This window comes from Perca fluviatilis, chromosome 6 (assembly GCF_010015445.1).
Source record: "Perca fluviatilis chromosome 6, GENO_Pfluv_1.0, whole genome shotgun sequence".
NCBI classification, from domain to species: Eukaryota; Metazoa; Chordata; class Actinopteri; order Perciformes; family Percidae; genus Perca; species Perca fluviatilis.
In genome coordinates this window covers 37,177,938-37,196,449 of record NC_053117.1, presented here as the reverse complement: position 1 = coordinate 37,196,449, position 18,512 = coordinate 37,177,938, and the positions used below count along the sequence as shown (strand labels likewise).

Here is an 18,512-nt window from a genome sequence, read left to right as displayed (position 1 = left end):
GGTAAGGCAAAGAGCTACTCTGTACTTTTTCTTTTAGAGGATAACATCTTCCACTATGGTGCCTTTTCTGTTGTCACCAGAGCCGCCATTAATTTTTATTTCCCCAGAAATGTCTATCTCCTGTCTCACACCCCATTCAGAGAGATAACGATGCACTAAGGAGGGCCAGACTGTCTGCTAACCACAGCCAAAGCCGCCAAGACGCACCTCCTCCCAGAAATCTCCCTTATCTTGTGCTGTGGAGTGGGGCTTACCTGATAATGAAGTGTAATTATATGAGCTTTTCGACATAACACTGTGATAGCCAGTCTGAGTGTATCATCCTCCCTGCTGGACAGAAGCCCATGAATGGATAGAAGCGCACAGAGCTTCTCAGATCTCACACCCTGTCTGAATTTCTCTACAAAAGCGGCTGAGGCAAGCCAAAATAACAGCTCACACTATGTATGCATACAATATATCTCATGTACACAAACATGACTTATAGCATCTGCAGAAGTGAAGTATTCAAAAGGATAATAAACAGTAGGCTGCTCACAGTTTATCCAAAGCGTAAAGTCCAAAGAAGGATCCATTTCTCAGAACTCGGATTTTGTTGTGGCTCAGTATCCTGTAAAAAAAAAAAGAAAAAGAAGAAGGAGCATTGTCAGAAATATTCCACGTGAGAATGAACTGAAGCATATATTATGATACTGAGGAACAATCTCGGTCATCAGCTTCACGGCTAATGGAGAGTACAGGTTTAACCAATCCCACTGAAAGGGTCACACGAGGAGGATGAGAGCCAAGTGAAATGTCCACTTGGTGCTGCAGTCACACGACATTAGCCTAACCAGAGACATTAACGCAAGATGTTTCCAATTAACGTTAACGACGGAGTAGGACATCGAGATTAGGAGGGAAGCTGTAATCTTGATAATCATTTTGCATACATTTTTACATCAATAGGATATCTTTCCACATCAAACGAATGGCGGCAGAAGGCCATGTTAATTAGCTCTTTCCCTGCTTGGCTTATAGGGCTCTTATCAGCCCTGAGGACAGAGGGCCACAGGACACACTGAAAGTAAGGCTGAGATTGCTTTGTTTGGCATGGGATCATGGGATATGGATATTTAAAGTAATCACTTTGCTCCGAGGGACTTTTTTTTTTGGCCATTGTCAAAGTCAGTTAGGATAGACCTTTGTATAGACTTTTAAATAAATACGCTCGTTCGATTTCTTGCCGAGAGTTACACGTAAAGGTCCATGCCACTCTCGTGTCTGTATGCTAAACATTTAACTACAGCCAGCAGGTGTTTAGCTTAGCTTAGCACAAAAGCTGAAAGCAGGGTGGCAACAGTTCGCCTGACTCTGTCCACGGGTTAACAAAAAAATTATCACATGCACACATAAAAAGAGTAACTTTTAGAAATTCTTCACAACTGCCAAAGGCAAGAAAGGCATTTTTTTTACCGATATGTTAAGAAAACAGCATCCATCCGTGTGTTTGAAACGCTCAATGGTGTTTTAAGCCTCCAACGTCTCCTTCCAGGCAGCGCTGCGACCGTTGACTTCAAGGCACCTAACCCTAACCTTAACCCTAACCCTAACCATGGCCTAATCCTAGTAGAGACGTTGGGGGCTTAAAACACCGATAAACGTTTGAAACCTTGTGGACGGTTGTCATGTTTCAACGCAGTCTCCTACAAAATATGTTTGTCCTGTATGCTGACATGCTTTAAAGAAAAAACATAATTGCCGCCTGAATTACGTTCACTAATCAAAACGCTGTCAAGCATCAACGCATATTAGAGATATGTTACGTCAGAAAATAAATACGTCAAATGTTATCCACAGAAGATCACAAAATTCCATGACTGTTCCAAAACGTTCAAAAGAGTTTTACTTATTCCATGACTTTTCCAGGCCTGGAAAATAAGATTTAGAAAAGTTTTTCCCAGGTTTTCCATGACCATGGGAACCCTGTACAAAGCACATACTGTTGACACCATGTTGTTATGTTAACTTTAGGCGTGGAGAGGTAAGGGAAGGATTGTGGTTTTTGTTTAAATATTGAAAAAGTCAAAGTATCCTGTCCAGTGTTTCAAGTTGATGTTGACTTTCTCTATAATCAACTAAGAGCAAGATCCCCTTTGCTATGGCAGATTTGTTGTACATGAAGATCATTTTCAGGAGGCAGGGTTCAATGTTTGCACTTGCATCCCTGGAAATCCACAGACCAGCCCACGTCCCCTCAGCAAGAGCTCAGGGTAGGGCAGGGGCCGTGCTCTGGCCACAGCCCGCCATCATTAACACACCCTTCAGTTTCACATCATCTTCGCCTCTACCACATGGTGCTTAATGGGCTGTTTGCAACATTAATGTGCGTTCTTAATCGCGAGAGGGGAGCTCTGTAAGCGCCTTTAAAAGTGGGAGTGGACTGTGAACACAGTCTGTGAGATTTACAGATTCAGCAGCAGCAGTCACCCCCCCCCCCGTTTCCTGCCACATCAATAAAAACATCGCCTTCAGCTCTGCAACTTCCAACTTCCACTTAATGACCAGATTTAATCATCCAGTCTTGGTATAGAGGGGAAAAAAATTAGCACCATCTACTAGCCAAATGCTGGTAAAAAACGCAAGGAGCTGGTAGATTTCCTTAACTACGGAAGAGGATTAGGGCCACATTTAAAAAAAAAAAAAGAGGAAGAGTTTAAAGTCAGAATTCTGAGAAAAAAGTCTGAATTCTGACTTTGATCTCAGAATTCTGACAGTTCAGTTGGTAGAGCAGGCGCCCATATATATAGAGGTTTACTCCTCAACGCATTGGGCCCCTCTCTCTCCCCCTTTCATGTCTTCAGCTGTCCTGTCAAAAAAATAATCTTTAAAAAAGAAAAGAAAAAAGTCTAAAATTCAGAATTCTGAGAATAAAGTCAGAATTCTGAGAAAATACAAAAGAAATTCACATGTGGCCCTAATCCCCTTCCTACTTCACTCACCAGCCCAAAAAAACAACGGTAATATATTGAGTGGCTGTTCAATTTTGAACATTCACTGGCCGTTTGGCTGGTGGAGGAAAAAGTTTATCTTGATCCATGGGGACAAACGGACTCTTCTTCTACAATTCAGAAACTTTACTGACAGGACCGTTTGAAGACAGAAAAGGAGCAAACAAAAGGAAAGCCAACATGGAAAGTAAATCATCTTCTGCTCCAGTTACCCTGGACACCTCATTCGATATCTTCCTACAATTATCTGCTAAAATTAGAAAACCGGAGAAATGTATTTTTAAACGGGCCTGCAATCAAGAGACGAGAGCTGCTCCACTGATAATGACTATGATACTGAAACCGACGCCACTGTTTTACATAGCATTTAAACCAAAACCATTTTTATTTTAGGTTTTTCGCTGTGTCAATGGAAATACTATCACCAAAACCCACACTCATTTCCACACTTGAAGCCTTAGCCTCTTATTTTCAGCTCCAGAAACAAAATTAAAAACATGCCATGTTCACAATTCCTCACTGAATTGTTGAAATAAATCACAGTTATTAAGTCAAGACCTTTTTTTTATTTTATTTTATTTTTTTAAGGGGATTGTTAGACGAGAGCGAGTCTGTCCTCTCGTGGCGTAGCCTGTATTTGAACTATGACTCCTGGATGTTAAGGTCTCTCACTTGACTTTGGGCACAGTATCTCTCCCATAACTTGATACAGGCCCGAGATGAAAGCTACAGAAGATCCGGAACTGCCTGATTAATTCAAAACAGATCGAAGAGAAAGTCACATCTGGCAAAGAAGCAATTCAACGCAGACGCTTAATTCAATGCAGGCGGTTCAGATGCAGATAGTTCCTTTTTGACTAAGCTTATTATATGCAGAAAAAAAAATGATTAGTCAGAGAACAGCAAACATGTTTGGTTTGGGTGTGTTTGAATGTGTGCGTAAATCTTTGGCGCGTTGATATCAATGCATTTTCTATAAGAACCCAAAACATGATTATGATACGATTTGCAAAGTCTTAAAACATATACAGATGTGTTTAGTTGTGTGTTGTGCCCATGCACATTTGAAGAAAAAAAATAAAAAATGAAATTCACATGTGGCATCCTGTCACAAAAAACCCTCATTTGTCTCCAGTTAAGACATTTCAACACAGAGCATTTCAATTTGCTTGCTACTCTGTACACCTGGACTTGAAAGCTGACTTTCACAAACAAACAAAGACCACAAAATGAGCCAACTGAAACCCTTCCCGCAGACAACAAAAGACGCCGATTTCCAGGAACGCAGGGGAGTTGCAGAGGCTGGACACTACCGTATAATCCCCAAAGCCTGATGTTTGGAGCGCGGCTGTAGCGAAGGACATTGTTCTTTCATAAACAATACAGCGAGTACAACTCTGAGAGAGAGAGAGAGAGAGAGAGAGAGAGAGAAGCAGAATACTGTAAACAGACAGAAATAGTCAGCATTCCCATCAGGCTAAACAGGAAACCCAGCCAATTAGATGTTTATTCAGAACCCAGATCCAGAGGTCAGGGGTTGCGCAGAGAGCACTTCCCGGATAGCCGTCAGACAGACGGAGCAGTGTCTGAAGGCAGGTGACAGCCGAGGCATATGAGAGTGCGTCGCTTCATCACCGGCGTACACAAAGGTTAACAGAGCTTTACAAGCAAAGAAGATGAGTAGCTCCTTAATCGTAGAAGTCCACACCACTCGGAGGCCCGGAGGACATTTTGGAACGGCTATAGCCAGTGTCCCTGGAGTTTGCTGTTGGCTGTGCACGTGCTGAACGTCATCCGTTTGTTTGAGTGTTGTACATCCAGGGTTTCCCCCAGAAGAGTTGTTTAGCCCGGTGGGGCCATCACAAACTAGACCGAATCATGGATGGAACTGAGAATTTAAAAAAGCTATAAGACAGAGTCCATACATTATCCAACTTTAAGTCAGTGCTAAAAGCTAACTGGAGATGTGCAAATATGACTACGCCTATGTTTCTAAGCCCACTGTAACTGTAGTTTAAAGGAACACGCCGATTTATTGGGACTTTAGCTTATTCAGCGTATCCGCAGAGTTAGATAAGTCCATACATACCCTTCTCATCTCCGTGCGTGTCGTAACGCTGTCTGACGCACCCGCTGCTAGCCTAGCTTAGCCCAGTTCCTGGAGATAACCGGCTCCAACTAGCGTACTGCTCCCAATAAGTGACAAAATAACGCCAACAGTTTCCTATTTACATGTTGTGATTTGTATTTGTCACAGTGTGTACATATAACAAGGTCACATGAGACACAGCCATCTTCTAACCGGATACATACTGGGAACTATATTCTCAGAAGGTGAAGCACTGCTACTTGGGCGGAGTGATTAGCGCAACACCTGAAAAGCACCGTTGTCACTCTCTGCTCCTCACCACACGGCTTCTCAGGTGCTGCAAGCAAATCACTACGCCCAAGTAGCAGAAGTAGCAGTGCTTTGCCTTCTGAGAATATAGTTCCCAGTTTGTATATGGTCAGAAGATGGCTGTGCCTCATGTGACCTTGTTATTTGTACACGCTGTGACTATACAAATCACAACATGTAAATAGGAAACTGTTGGTCACTTATTGGGAGCAGTAGGCTAGATGGAGCCGGTTACCTCCAGGACCTGTGCTAAGCTAGGCTAGCAGTGGGGGAGTCAGACAGAGTTACAACACGCACGGCGATGAGAAGGGTATAATAATAATAAATTGAATTTGTATAGCGCTTTTCAAGGACTCAAAGTATGTATGGACTCTGGGGGATACGGTGAATAAGCTAAAGTCCCAATACGTCAGCGTGTTCCTTTAAATAATTCCCAGTGGCTGGATGGGGAAATTTAGGCCTGGTGGGCAACCAGAATTGCAATGCAATGAGGGAAACCATGACATCTTATTTTACTGTATTTAAAGGGCAACTACTGTTTTGTTTTCAACCTGGAACCCTTTTTCCTATAATTATAAAGTCTAAGTGACTGATAGGAACAACAATCTTTGAAATTGGTCCAGTATTAAGCGTGAACACTATAACCGGCAGCCACAGACCGGGCTGCAATGTAACCTTATGGGAAAAAACGGCTTTTCATAGATTTATTTTGTTTCTGTCGACTTTGAATGAAGTGTATTTTGCCGACTGCAGCGATCTCGCTTAATACTGGACCAATGTCAAAGATTGTTGTTCCCATCAGTCACTTAGACACAGAAACACAAGAAAATAGGGTTGAAAATCTAGGTTGAAAAAAACCCTTTAAAGGTACTTACGTAGACCATATGAATGGTTTAAGTGGATGGCTGTTTATGTGAGTATAAATGTTTGGGGGCATATGTGTAATTATGTATATTTATTATATTTTTTTATAGGGCTATACTTTCTATCTTTTTAAACTGATGTAAATTATTCAATTGTTTAACTGTGAACATGAATTCAATAAACCCAAACTCAATGTGTGCTCTGCATCGCTGCTGAGGCCTCACTGTACACGAGCGGCTTCTCGTCCCTCGGCATAAGTGACAGGTCAGATGGCAGATTGAGTTAATGTGCTTTTAAGTGCAATTTGCTGTATGGTACATAACTCAGTCCAGACTATGGATGGGATCCCTCATTCGCTTAACTCTTTCAGACCACAAAGGCCTCTGAGAAATCAGAAGGGCTAATTGAATCCTTTTAATCTACGTGAAAAAAAAACAACAACAAAGAAACAGGGCCACATGTCAGGCTCCAGGATCCCATTTCATCTAATTAATTTACATGAAGAGCCAAAAGCAAGGAGGTCATATGAAAAGAGGTCAAACAGAAGCACAGACATCAGCCCTTCTCTTGTGGTGTGTACTCATAGTCGAGGGGTTAAACAACAGTAGACATGGAAATCACATTCATACATATATATATATATATATATATATATATATATATATATATATACCACCACTTAGTGTTTCAGCAGAGGGGAAACACAATCTAAACAGGATAGTAAGAACGGCTAAAAAGAATAATTGGTGCCTGCGTGGCGCTTAATGCTGAGAGCCATGGGTGTAAATTTCATCTAACAGCTGGGGGCAATAAACTGACATTTCGTATTAGTAATTATTGGGGGTGACACAAATTAGTGATTCTTTTCTCTAATACAGATAATGCTGAACTCAGAACTGAGACTCCTAGCAAGCAAGCTAACTAACTAGCCAGCCGTCTACTGAATTAGTAAAGTAAAGCAACTTAAAGTTAATTTACACACTCTTGTCACAGCGTGGAAAAGCACAGTGCTCTCCTCAGATGAGAGACAACTTTTTTGGCTCATTTTCTATATCCAGTGTGTAGCATGAAACAAAGCTAAAGTTAGCTAATTAGCTATCCATCAAGCTACCAAACAAGCTCAGTCACTTTATAACGGCTAACATAGTGGACTCATGGAAAAATTTATATTTTTGTTGTCATGACTAATTAGTTAATGACTCAGCATAATCTGTATTAGAGAAAATAATCACTTAATCCGGTGATTAAAGTGAACAAAACAGCCTATTTACTGACGCAATTTGATCCCTCCCAGAGTCCCACCCATAGACAGTACACTTAATGGACAAAGCGACTCCGAAGACTTGCAACGGAGAGAGCAGTGAAGTCTATTAGAAGCACTTTTCCGGTGATGGCTGAGCATTACTGCGCAGCCTCCAACTGAGCTTGACGACGTAGATGTGACATGAGCAACCTGTCATTCCCAATCTTGCAGAGACAGAGAGTGTAGGTATATGTAAGGAGATAACATAGGCACAGGCTAATTATTGCTAACTAACATGCTAGTTAACATTAGTAATTAAACTTAAACAGTTAATGTAAGTTGAAACTGCCTGTGAGCTTCTCCTGTACTTTGCCTGTACTATACGGTAATTTGTCTACTGTGCGACAGAAAGTCGCGTGGTTATGACACAATCGTTAGCCTATTTTTACAAAAACGTCTGCTACGGAGCCATAACGTGCGATACAAGGTAATGGAGCCTTTTATATTTTGTCATGTTTCTTTAGAAATAAACAATGGACAAATACTGTCGCTAAACGCTTCAGATGTAAAGTTATTCGCTGTCAAAGTGACGCCAAAATGAATGGCAGTCAATGAAATGCTAACAGGGGGTAATGGCTTATTAGCATCGAAATGGCTCCATAGTAGGTAAGCTTTGCAGAGGCTGGCTTACCTCCCATTGTTACCATTGACCTATATATAATGGACCAATAGACCCCATTGCTCTGGACGGAGACCAGTGAAGGATATTAGAAGCACTTTTCCGGTGATCACTAGCTTTACTGCGCAGCCTCCAACTGACAGAGACAACGTAAATGTGACGTGAGCAACCTGTCTGAAAGTGTGAAGTCTTCTGGTAGCTGTACCAAGAGAAATCTCAATCATTTCCAATCTTACAGAGACAGAGAGCGTAGGTATATGTAAGGAGATAACATAGGCACAGGCTAATTATTGCTAACTAACATGCTAGTTAACATTAGTAATTAAACCTAAACAGCTAATGTAAGTCGAAACTGCCTGCGTGCTTCTCCTGTACTATACGGTAATTCCTCTACTGTGCGACAGTAAGTCTCGTGGTTATGACACAATCGTTAGCCTATTTTTTCAAAAACGTCTGCTACGGAGCCATAACGTGAGGTACAAGGTAATGGAGCCTTTTATACATTGTCGTGTTTCTTTAGAAATAAACAATGGACAAATAGAGTCTTTAAACGCTTCAGATGTAAAGTTATTCGCAGTCAAGTGACGTAAAAAAAAATGGAGGTCAGTGGAATGCTAACAGGAGGTGATCGCTTTGTAGCAACAAAATGGCGCCATCGGAGGTTCGAGTTCTGAAGCGAAGCTTACCCATGGATGTTGTCACTACCCAAAGTGAGAATAGTGCAGATTTGAGTTGCGCATGCTCAGATTTAAACGGTTTACAGCATAACGTGTCATACCCGATGTTAACCGAGTCAGACCGTCTTTGGTCGAGTGCAAATGTGAGTTGCGCATGGTCAGATTTAAACTGTTTACGGCATAACGTGTCTTACTGAAATTTGTGAAATCTGTAAAATAATAAACTTTTCTCTTTACATACAATAACAGAAGATGGGAATCATTTCTAAAAACGTTTTAGCAATCTATGATTGTTTGGTTGCTAACGTTAGCTCAAAACGCCATTCCAGTGACATAAAGTGTAACAGCCTGTGTCTGATTGCTAATTTGTAGCTAGCAGTCATTTCAAAAAACGTTTTAGCTCTCTATTATTGTTTAGATTGCGCACGTTGGCATCAAAACGCCATTCAAGTGACAGCCGATGTTGTGTTTGATTGCTAACTTGTAGCTAGCAGTCATTTCAAAAACGTTTTAGCTATTTATGATTGTTTGACTGCTAACGTTAGCTAAAACCGCCATTAGCATCTAGCTAGTAGGCTAGCTACTTGATTGCTAACGTTAGCTCAAAACGCCGTTAGCATCTTGTAGGCTACTTGTGCGCAAAGTGACGCATCGCAACTCACATCTGCACTGTTCGCCAAAGTGACGTCGCGCCAACTCAAATCTGCACTCTACTCACTTTGGGTAGTGACAGATGTTGTCAGTACCGATCCGTTCCACCTGCACAATCCGTTCTGCGCGTGTATAAGATAGACAGTATGCCATGCACGTAGGCGCAGATGATAATGCTGCGTTCATGCCACCCTCGAAATAACAGGCACCGCCCACTGGTTACGTTGTTTCTGCAGCTAGATTCAGTCTAAAATAACGTTAAGTTAAACTTAATGGGAAAAGCAAGCTACAGCTAAATTAAGACATTACAGTAATAACAATAAAGACAAGTATTGAGTGATTGTATTTCAAATGAGCACAAGTAAAGTAGAACTTACGTAACAGCTGTTATATATGTTAACGTTTATTTTCAAGTTTTATTTTGAGGGTCTTTTAAAGTGTACATGCTGTCTCAGCTAGCAGTTAGCCGAATTAGCTGTTAGCTAAACTAACGTTAGCTTAACTGTGGAGGCTAACGGCAGACCGCTGCAATCAGCTAGCGGTTAGCCAAATTAACCGTTAGCTAAACTAACGTTAGCTTCCCGGTGGAGGCTAACGGCAGACCGCTATAATCACCTAGCGGTCCGCCGAATTAACCGTTAGCTAAACTAACGTTAGCTTCCCGGGAGGCTAACGGCGACCGCTATAATCACCTAGCGGTCCGCCCGAATTAGCTATTAGCTAACTAACGTTAGCTGGAGGTGCCGTGTGAACATCTTGCGCATGCGCAGAAACGGATCGTGCAGGTGGAAGCGGTGCCGTTATTCCAAGGTGGTGGTGGAATGAACGCAGCATTATCATCTGCGCCTACGTCATGGCATACGTGTCATCTTGCACATGCGCAGAACGGATTGTGCAGGTGGAACGGATCGGGTACTGACAGATGTATTAAGAGAACCTTCTTGGTCCCACCGGACTTCCGTGTACGTATCACGTTAACGTAAAGGGAGAAAACGGAGAAAACCAAGCAGTGGACCAAACCACTGTGAGGAAAGGAAGGGGTGACGTAAAATGTTTCTAAACTTCAAACGCATTTTTTTTTGCCCTGTTTGCGTTTGTGTTGTTTAACTACTTACACAATTATTTTAAGTATATACTATTTACAATACACAGCGTAGTTCTAATTATATTTTTAAGGGGGGGGGGGGGAAGACAACCATTAGATGGGGTGGGTCCTGAACCCTCCGCAATTTCCACCTATGCGTCGAGGAAACAGCCTCATTAAGGACTCCACTCATCCCTCTCATGGTTCACACTCATGCAGTCCGTGAAAAGATACAGAAGTATCAGATCTGGGACTACTCAGCTGTTAAACTGCTTCTTTCCCACGGCAATCAGACTGAGAATGTGACCGGAACATAAGAGACTGTGCTGCTAAAATATTTTATTAGATCTACTTCTTTTATTCCATTTGAACGTAATCTTAGTTGATTTATTAAGTGCTTTTATTTATGAGTTTTTAATATTAAAGCCTTTTGTCTCTCTTCCCACTGGTGGATGTGTGAAACACAATTTTGTTTTTATGTGGAGCATAAAAATGACAAGTAAAGGAATCTTGAATCTATTAAATTATATTAGGTTATAAAAAATCCTCAACATTTTATGGTTGACAGTTATCGTGCTCAAGGAAAAGTTGTGTTGTATCTTTGCAGGGTGCTGCAAGGAGAAAACCTTGTACATTTTATATTTTTGTGCAATTTTTCATAATTACCTGGGCCCAAAAAATCCACTCCAAATAGCAGATATTTAAAAAGCATCTGCTTGATTGATTATGGCCCACACTTTCTATGATTAGTTGACTTAGGTTAATTCCGTGGAGCTCACCAACACATTTCTGAATGACTTTTGGTCTCTGTAAAAAAAGTTATGATCAGGAGAGAAATAGAAAAAGATCAAAATACTTAAAAATAGGCCAGCAGTAATCTGATACAGTGAAGGGGTCAGGATAGAAACAATTTGAAATTGTGCTACAGAAGTTCAAACTATAACCCAATCTTTTAAGATGACATATATCCAAAGTGCCCTGATGATGCTGCTGTCAAAGCAAAATCAAAGTGTGGATATACAGGAACATATTGTAAGAAATGCAATGTTTTTCCCGGTCATTTCAATTCATTATTTGTAAAATAAAAAGTATGACTGCCACTGGTATGCTTGATGTGTGAGTATCAAGTGTACGCTCATGGTTTCCTTGGTGCGTGACAGAGTGTGAAAAAGTAAAAACCATACAAAGAGTCTTGTCTAGTTAACCGCAGCCGCTCCTCCCTGCACCGTGCCACTCACTTTGTTGGTTAGCTCAATTTGCTTCCTAAACCCACAAAGCCTTTGAGGGCCGCACAGGGGCGTGACAGCATGTCACAAATTGTATTTCCTCACTGATTTACTTCCGCTCTCTTCCTCCCCAACTGGAAGGCAGTCTCTGGCTGCAACATTCTGCCTCCATTCTGGGTGAAGGCCTGATGAGTGTGTCTGCACCAGAGGTGTCAAGTAACGAAGTACAAATACTTTGTTACCTTACTTAAGTAGACATTTTGGGTATCTATACTTTCCTGGAGTAATTATTTTACAGCAGACTTTTTACTTCTACTCCTTACATTTTCACGCAATTATCTGTACTTTCTACTCCTTACATTTTAAAAAATAGCCTCGTTACTCCTATTTCAGTTCGGCTTGTTTTCATTCCGGCTTGTCATCGTTCAAAAACACACACACAAAAAAAAAAAACTATCCAGATAAATCGCTCCATCTGGAGAGAGTGAATTTGATTGTGGTTGGATGAGAAGTATAAACATATACCATTCCGACACCCTATTGGTTTGTACGCGATCCATCGCACCTGCACAGACCCGGTGCTACTACGGCTCCTGTGCCTTAACGACCGTTATCTACCGGACCGAATAGCAACGCGGATTTCGGTGCCTTATTTAGGTGCCACTGAAACATCGCCGCATGGGACGCTAGTCAACACTACACTCGACAGCAGGTAACGTTAGCCTACCGCTAGCTAGCAGCTGGAGTAAACATGGTTAAAATGCTGAGAGCTAAACGGTGTAAAGGTGTGTCTGTATTTCACTGGAGAGGACTGTAACACCAGACTGTAGCTGCCGTTGTCTGAAAAACACAGAAGAGATGTGTCACCTTTTTCAGCCCTTCTGAGTTTGCAGGTATGATTTTAATGTAACATTATAGTCTTTATGGCCTTTAGAAAAATGTTTTTTTGTGGAGGTGGGGTAGTGCACTATAGGCCCCTGTGGGGCGGGCTAAGCTTTTGTCCTTTTTTCCTCCTTACATTACTTTTACACTTATACTTTAAGTAGTTTTGAAACCAGTACTTTTACACTTTTACTTGAGTAAAAAGCTTGAGTTGATACTTTCAAACCCTAGTATCTATACTTCTACTTGAGTAATGTGAATACGTTTGACACCTCTGGTCTGGACATATGTGTACCTGCGTTGTGTTGTAAACTGGAACTGTCTGTCAAAAGCTGCATGCTTCCTACAGCTGCTTTGGGTTTTTGGGTCATTGTCAACAAGCAATCATTTCACTGAGGAATTGTCTCTGTGGTGGAGCTGGGGAAAAGGCTTGCTGTGCGGTGTACGACGCCGACACACAGAAAGCAGCTGAACAGAGTTCTTTCAGTTTTCCAGATCGCAACCTGGTGCAGAGGGACAGCGAGGGGAAAACCGTCCTGTCCTAACCGCAGCTAGAATGCTGCAAACCCAAACTCAACAGGATGTCCTGTTTGCAGTCGGTAACCACTGAAGGTTTGGTGTTAATATCTTTGCACCCTGGTTTCATCCCGTCTCTCTATTAGACAACACTTAAACCTTGTGGGGGGGGGGAAGCACATACAGGAAATACTCCATCTTGGTTTAACATTTAGTCCAGCCCAGGACATGAATGAGATGCATTTGAGTAAAAAGCGCTGATGCCAATTGGCCTCTGTTGCCCTTTAAATATTCAGGCATGCTGGACTCAGACAGTGAGCTCTATGTAGCTGCAGGCCTCTACAGCAAACCACAAACAGAGTAAGAATCTTACAGAGGGATTTATATTTAATAAGAATTCATCTGCAGGCTAAGCTGCCTGCTCTCATTACCTATGTATTACCCTTTTAAAAATGTTCTTTTTTTTTCATTTTGATTACAGAGCTTTTCTGCAGCATCAACTGTGGAGTAAGGTCTGGCTACTCCACAGATACATTCTGGGATACGAGGAAAATAAGGGTTGTGGGCGCCCCGGGTTGTTGTCGAAACCAATCACAATCGTCTTGGGCGGCGAAGGTGGCTCTGCAAAATAGTCTCGGGTTTTGGTTAAACATTTACACCACGCAAAAAGAGAAACGCCCTTACAATATTAAATGAAGTTAACTCTTCACCTAATACAGTAACGTGAGCTATTGAAATTAGCTGGATACATGGTTATACATACATGGATACATGGAATTATTAGAATTGTTGGGGCTTTTCAAATTATAGAGTGTGGTCTAGACCTACTCTATCTGTAAAGTGTCTCGAGATAACTCTTGTTATGATTTGATACTATAAATAAAATTGAATTGAATTGAATTGCTGGTCAAACATAATTTGCTTTTACCAGTGAATCGCCTTGTGTACTTCATCCGCAGCAATCCCACCAATCTGTCCCAAAATGTCCCAGTTAGAGAGGAAATGCCGTAAAAATATTCTTTTAAATCTTTACAATCATTCACCGAAAGAACAAAGCAGGCCTGCTTTATTGCGCGATCCAAATTGTCTTAAAAAACTTGCCATTTTCAGGGTGTAGCTTGCTAGCAAAGCGAAGTCTGTTGTTGTTTCCCGAAGCGAAGGGATTTTAAGAACGGCGACTGACACACAGAGAGCGGAAGGTGAGGGACAAAGCCTGACATCCGGCGCGATGTCAGGCTTTGTCCTGGAAAAGTACCATGGTTGATCCAGACCAGTCATTGATGAAAGAGCGTGAAGAGTGCTGATTAATTCAATTCAATTCAATTTTATTTATAGTATCAAATCATAACAAGAGTTATATCGAGACACTTTACAGATAGAGTAGGTCTAGACCCCACTCTATAATTTACAAAGCCCCAATAATTCCAATAATTCCCCCATTAGACGCTCGGCCTCATGTCCCACCCCCCCCCCCCCGGGTGTTGATCAAGCTTTCCAAAGCCAACAGAGACGGCGTAATAAAGAGAGGCAAAACAAGCCGACGGGCCACTGTGTAAACATCATTTAACTTTGGATAGGTCTCTTACCCTCAAGGACCACACGCGAGGTGAAAGACAAGAACCCTTGAAAGAGATTGGTAACGTGCCATAAATCCAGTCGCAATTCGGGAGACCAATGGGAGCCAGATAATGAGAGTGATTTTCAATGAGAGTCTCAGAGCGTCATTATTGAATTAAGCCCGCTTTAATTAGCATGCTGACTTGATAACGCACGCGCTGGTCTGTGTCACAGCAGTGCTTAAGTTCATATAAATACAAGAAAATGATTTTGCCTTGAGGGAATTTTCCTTAGAGGTAATTAAATTCTGCTGAAAGCAGTACAATTATCCACTTTTACACTAACAGCACGGCATTGTGTGAGCACTTTAATTTGTGTACGTTACAGCCGAGAACATTCTATACAAAAAACGTCAGTGTGTTTCACTGCATTTTCCCTCTTTGCTTTCCTTTTGAGCAGCTTTCTGCTTGCCAGAAGCGTATTGGCAGTTCACAGAGGAGAACTAAGTGGACATGGCAGCGTTTCTCTTTATATACACATCACACACGTTGTACTCGGAGAAATGAGGACAGACGTGGTGGATCAACAAAATATTGTGGTTGAACCACAAAGATGGATTAGCAACAGTGTTACTTAATTTGTCTGTTACCAGGTTTTCCTAGGCCGCTTACTCCATCCAAATGCCAGATCGGATAGATCAGAAGCCATTATGACATTACGCTGCAGGTTAACCTCAGTGACACCGAGCTGGCCTCCATCAAAGAGTCTCCTTTCAGAGACAGTTGGGAGCAGTGGGAAGGGATAATAGAGCTCAACAGTGACCGCCCACTTAGTGAACAGCTCTGGTTCCGGAAGTGATTTTTTTTTTCCCGTTCAACATCTCCATTGACGCTTCATTAAATGCTTATACAAAGAGTTTTAAGCCTGGAACCAAACCAACCAGCTACGAGGAGAATCGTGACGATAAAACATTTGATTCCGGCGCGAAAGAACATTTTTTTCAAACAGCAAAAACACAAAGATGCAACACTGTGTAGAGAAATGATCATAGATTACAAAAAAAAAACTATAGTGCGGAACTATTCTCTCTTTTTTAACGCTGTGTCCTCCTTGATTTGAGGGATAAACGCTACTAGCAACTGCGTATAGGAGGGGTGGGGGTGGTGCACGATAACCGAAGGTTTTACTTAGAATTCCTCATGGGGGGGCGACAGAAACTACGCACTATAGCTTTAATGGTAGAACAATACTTGTGTCTTCTACAGGAGCAGAAATTTTGGTTTCAGTCTACCATGGATGGTTTAGACATCATATAGCTAATAATCAATATCCTTATGAAGAAAATAAATGGGATTTTTACTTTTGGAACCACATGGTTGAGCTCCATAAGATCATTGATTAACTTAATTAGTTGAGTTAAAGGAATAGTTCGACATCTTGGTAAAATACGCTTATTCACAGCCAAGAAATAGTCTTGCACATACAAGTCCTCATCCAGTAAAACCACAAATTGTGCACTTGGGTTTTGTACGGATCAAACAAATGAGTTACAGCGTGTGAAGTTAAGTAGAGCGCTTTAGAGGTGCTGCTGGGAGGATTATGTTATATGGACCGAGCCAGGCTAGCTGTTTCCCCCTGTTTCCTAGTTCTGAAAACTTAAGCTAAGCTAAGATAAGCATAAGCTGTCACATATGATCGAATCAAATTATATCAAAAGTAATTGGGTATGGGGTCAAATACATCACATTATGATATGCAATATACACATATTTGACCCAAATCTGGAGGTAAACCAAATGAGTGTAGCTAACTTCTGAAGGTTTCAATGGTAGACAATGGTCTACACACACACACACACACACACACACACACACACACACACACACACACACACACACACACACACACACACATCCCCTTGCTGAGCCGGGCCTCCTGTTGGGACAGACCTGCAGCAGTAATTAGTGCGTGGACCTTCATTAGTGGCCGAGAATTCTGGGTCATGACATGTCACAGGATGTGTGTGTATGTGTGGGTGTCACGCAGTAGGTTTGTATTCATGGTGCATGCCTTTTCCTGCAGGTTTTCACAATGCACTAACTAAAGACTTCCAGCAAATCAGCATACATTAAGTTACCCATTTTTCAACAAATAGGCATCTGACATGTAGGTAAAGCACAGGTGTGACTAACAACGATGGCTCCTAAGCTAAAGACCTATCTTTTTGATGTTGCTTTTCTTTAAATAATCTATTAACTTTAATTTCTTATACTGCACTGTAATTTTATTCTTATACTGCACTATCAATTTTATTCTTGTCTTTTAATGTTTTTAATTTGTTAATGTTTTTAAATTGTTTTTAACTGCTCTTTAATGTTTTATATAAAGCACTTTGAATTGCCCTGTTGCTGAAATGTGCTATACAAATAAAGCTGCCTTGCCTTGCCTTGCCTTGCCTTGCCTCCGTTCTATTCAAGTGTCCCAGTAAACCATGACACTGTGAAACTGAAACATGCAACTAAAAGGATTTAAGCCATCGTTGGTTTTATTATTTACATTTGTGTGTTTGCTAACTGTGAGTTGTCAAAATGTGTTGTGTGAAAAAAGGCCTTTTGTTTCGACTTAACACAGAGGCAAACTCACATGTTCATACAGAAAGCATCCTGTTTTGGTTACTTCATTTCAGTGTCACTTTACAGTAACGTACCACTTACCTCGTAACTTGTCTTTAATTGCTCTTGTGTGGTCCATTTACTTTTACTCTTTTACTAGTTGTATATACCTCTTATTTTATTTATTTATAATTATATAATATAATATAATATATTTTGTACATCTCTATCTGTACTCATTTCTGTCTGCAACATCTGCAATTTCCCTTTGGGGATCAATAAAGGATTATTTTATCTTATCATAATGTGTAGACTATATTTAGGTTGTTTAAAAATGATTAACTGTGAAAAGAAAGTTTCTTTTCATCTAAAATTGTCCGTGTCCTGTTTTATTATAGTGGGTTTTCACTTAGTTCAGTGGTGTTTATGTATTTGGCAGCCTGTGCATGTAATCCAAAGGCAAGAAGTAATCTGCAGTTTAATTTAGATGGAAGATAACATGTTTTGGGTAAAGTGTTTAATTTAGTCTCCTATGTCTGAGGTTTGGCCAGACTAAGTTTAGCTATTTTTTATTTTTTTTGTGTTTATAGTTTTGGAAAAGTAAATTGTCATTTCAGGAAATGTGCGTAAGCGCCGCGGGCTGTGATAAAAAAAATAAAACTGTGGAAATATCGTGGCAAATCTGTGTCAAACAACCCCAATATAATGAATCTGATCCAGATGGTTGCTTGGATTGTATATTACAGATTTGCTACTGTTCTGGCTGTGCGTGACTATTAGATTCATCATTCATTTTATGGCATGAAAATGATCAATTTAAATTACATTTTCAGAGACTTTTTTGTTGTTTTTGTGTCAGGCCTGAAAAGCCTGCGTCAGTTGAACCCAACCGAGTCTCTCAGTCCCTCTCTTACTAATGGACACTTTTGCAGAGACAAGAAGTGGAAGGTTGAAGGAGGAGGAACGAACGAGAGCATAAGCAGAGAGATCTCTCAGACTGGGAGGTGGCTGTGTCATCTTTGTTACAATAAGTACTTTATAAGAGGCCTCCAGACTGCGCTGCACTACTCAGCGCTGGGGTGCGTCCAAATAGCTTAACCCTTTCGTTGTAAAAAGACGGAGAGCCACCGAAG

At 41.1% G+C, this 18,512-nt stretch overlaps 1 protein-coding gene across 1 annotated transcript in view; it reads right to left on the bottom strand.

Moving 5' to 3' along the window:
• adgra2 (adhesion G protein-coupled receptor A2) overlaps positions 1 to 18,512 on the bottom strand; it is a 71,572-nt gene that overhangs the window by 35,366 nt on the left and 17,694 nt on the right. Inside the window, exon 2 of the mRNA XM_039804177.1 lies at positions 539 to 610. Within this exon, the coding sequence (XP_039660111.1) occupies positions 539 to 610 (72 nt within the window). The remainder of the gene's footprint in view (positions 1 to 538; positions 611 to 18,512) is intronic.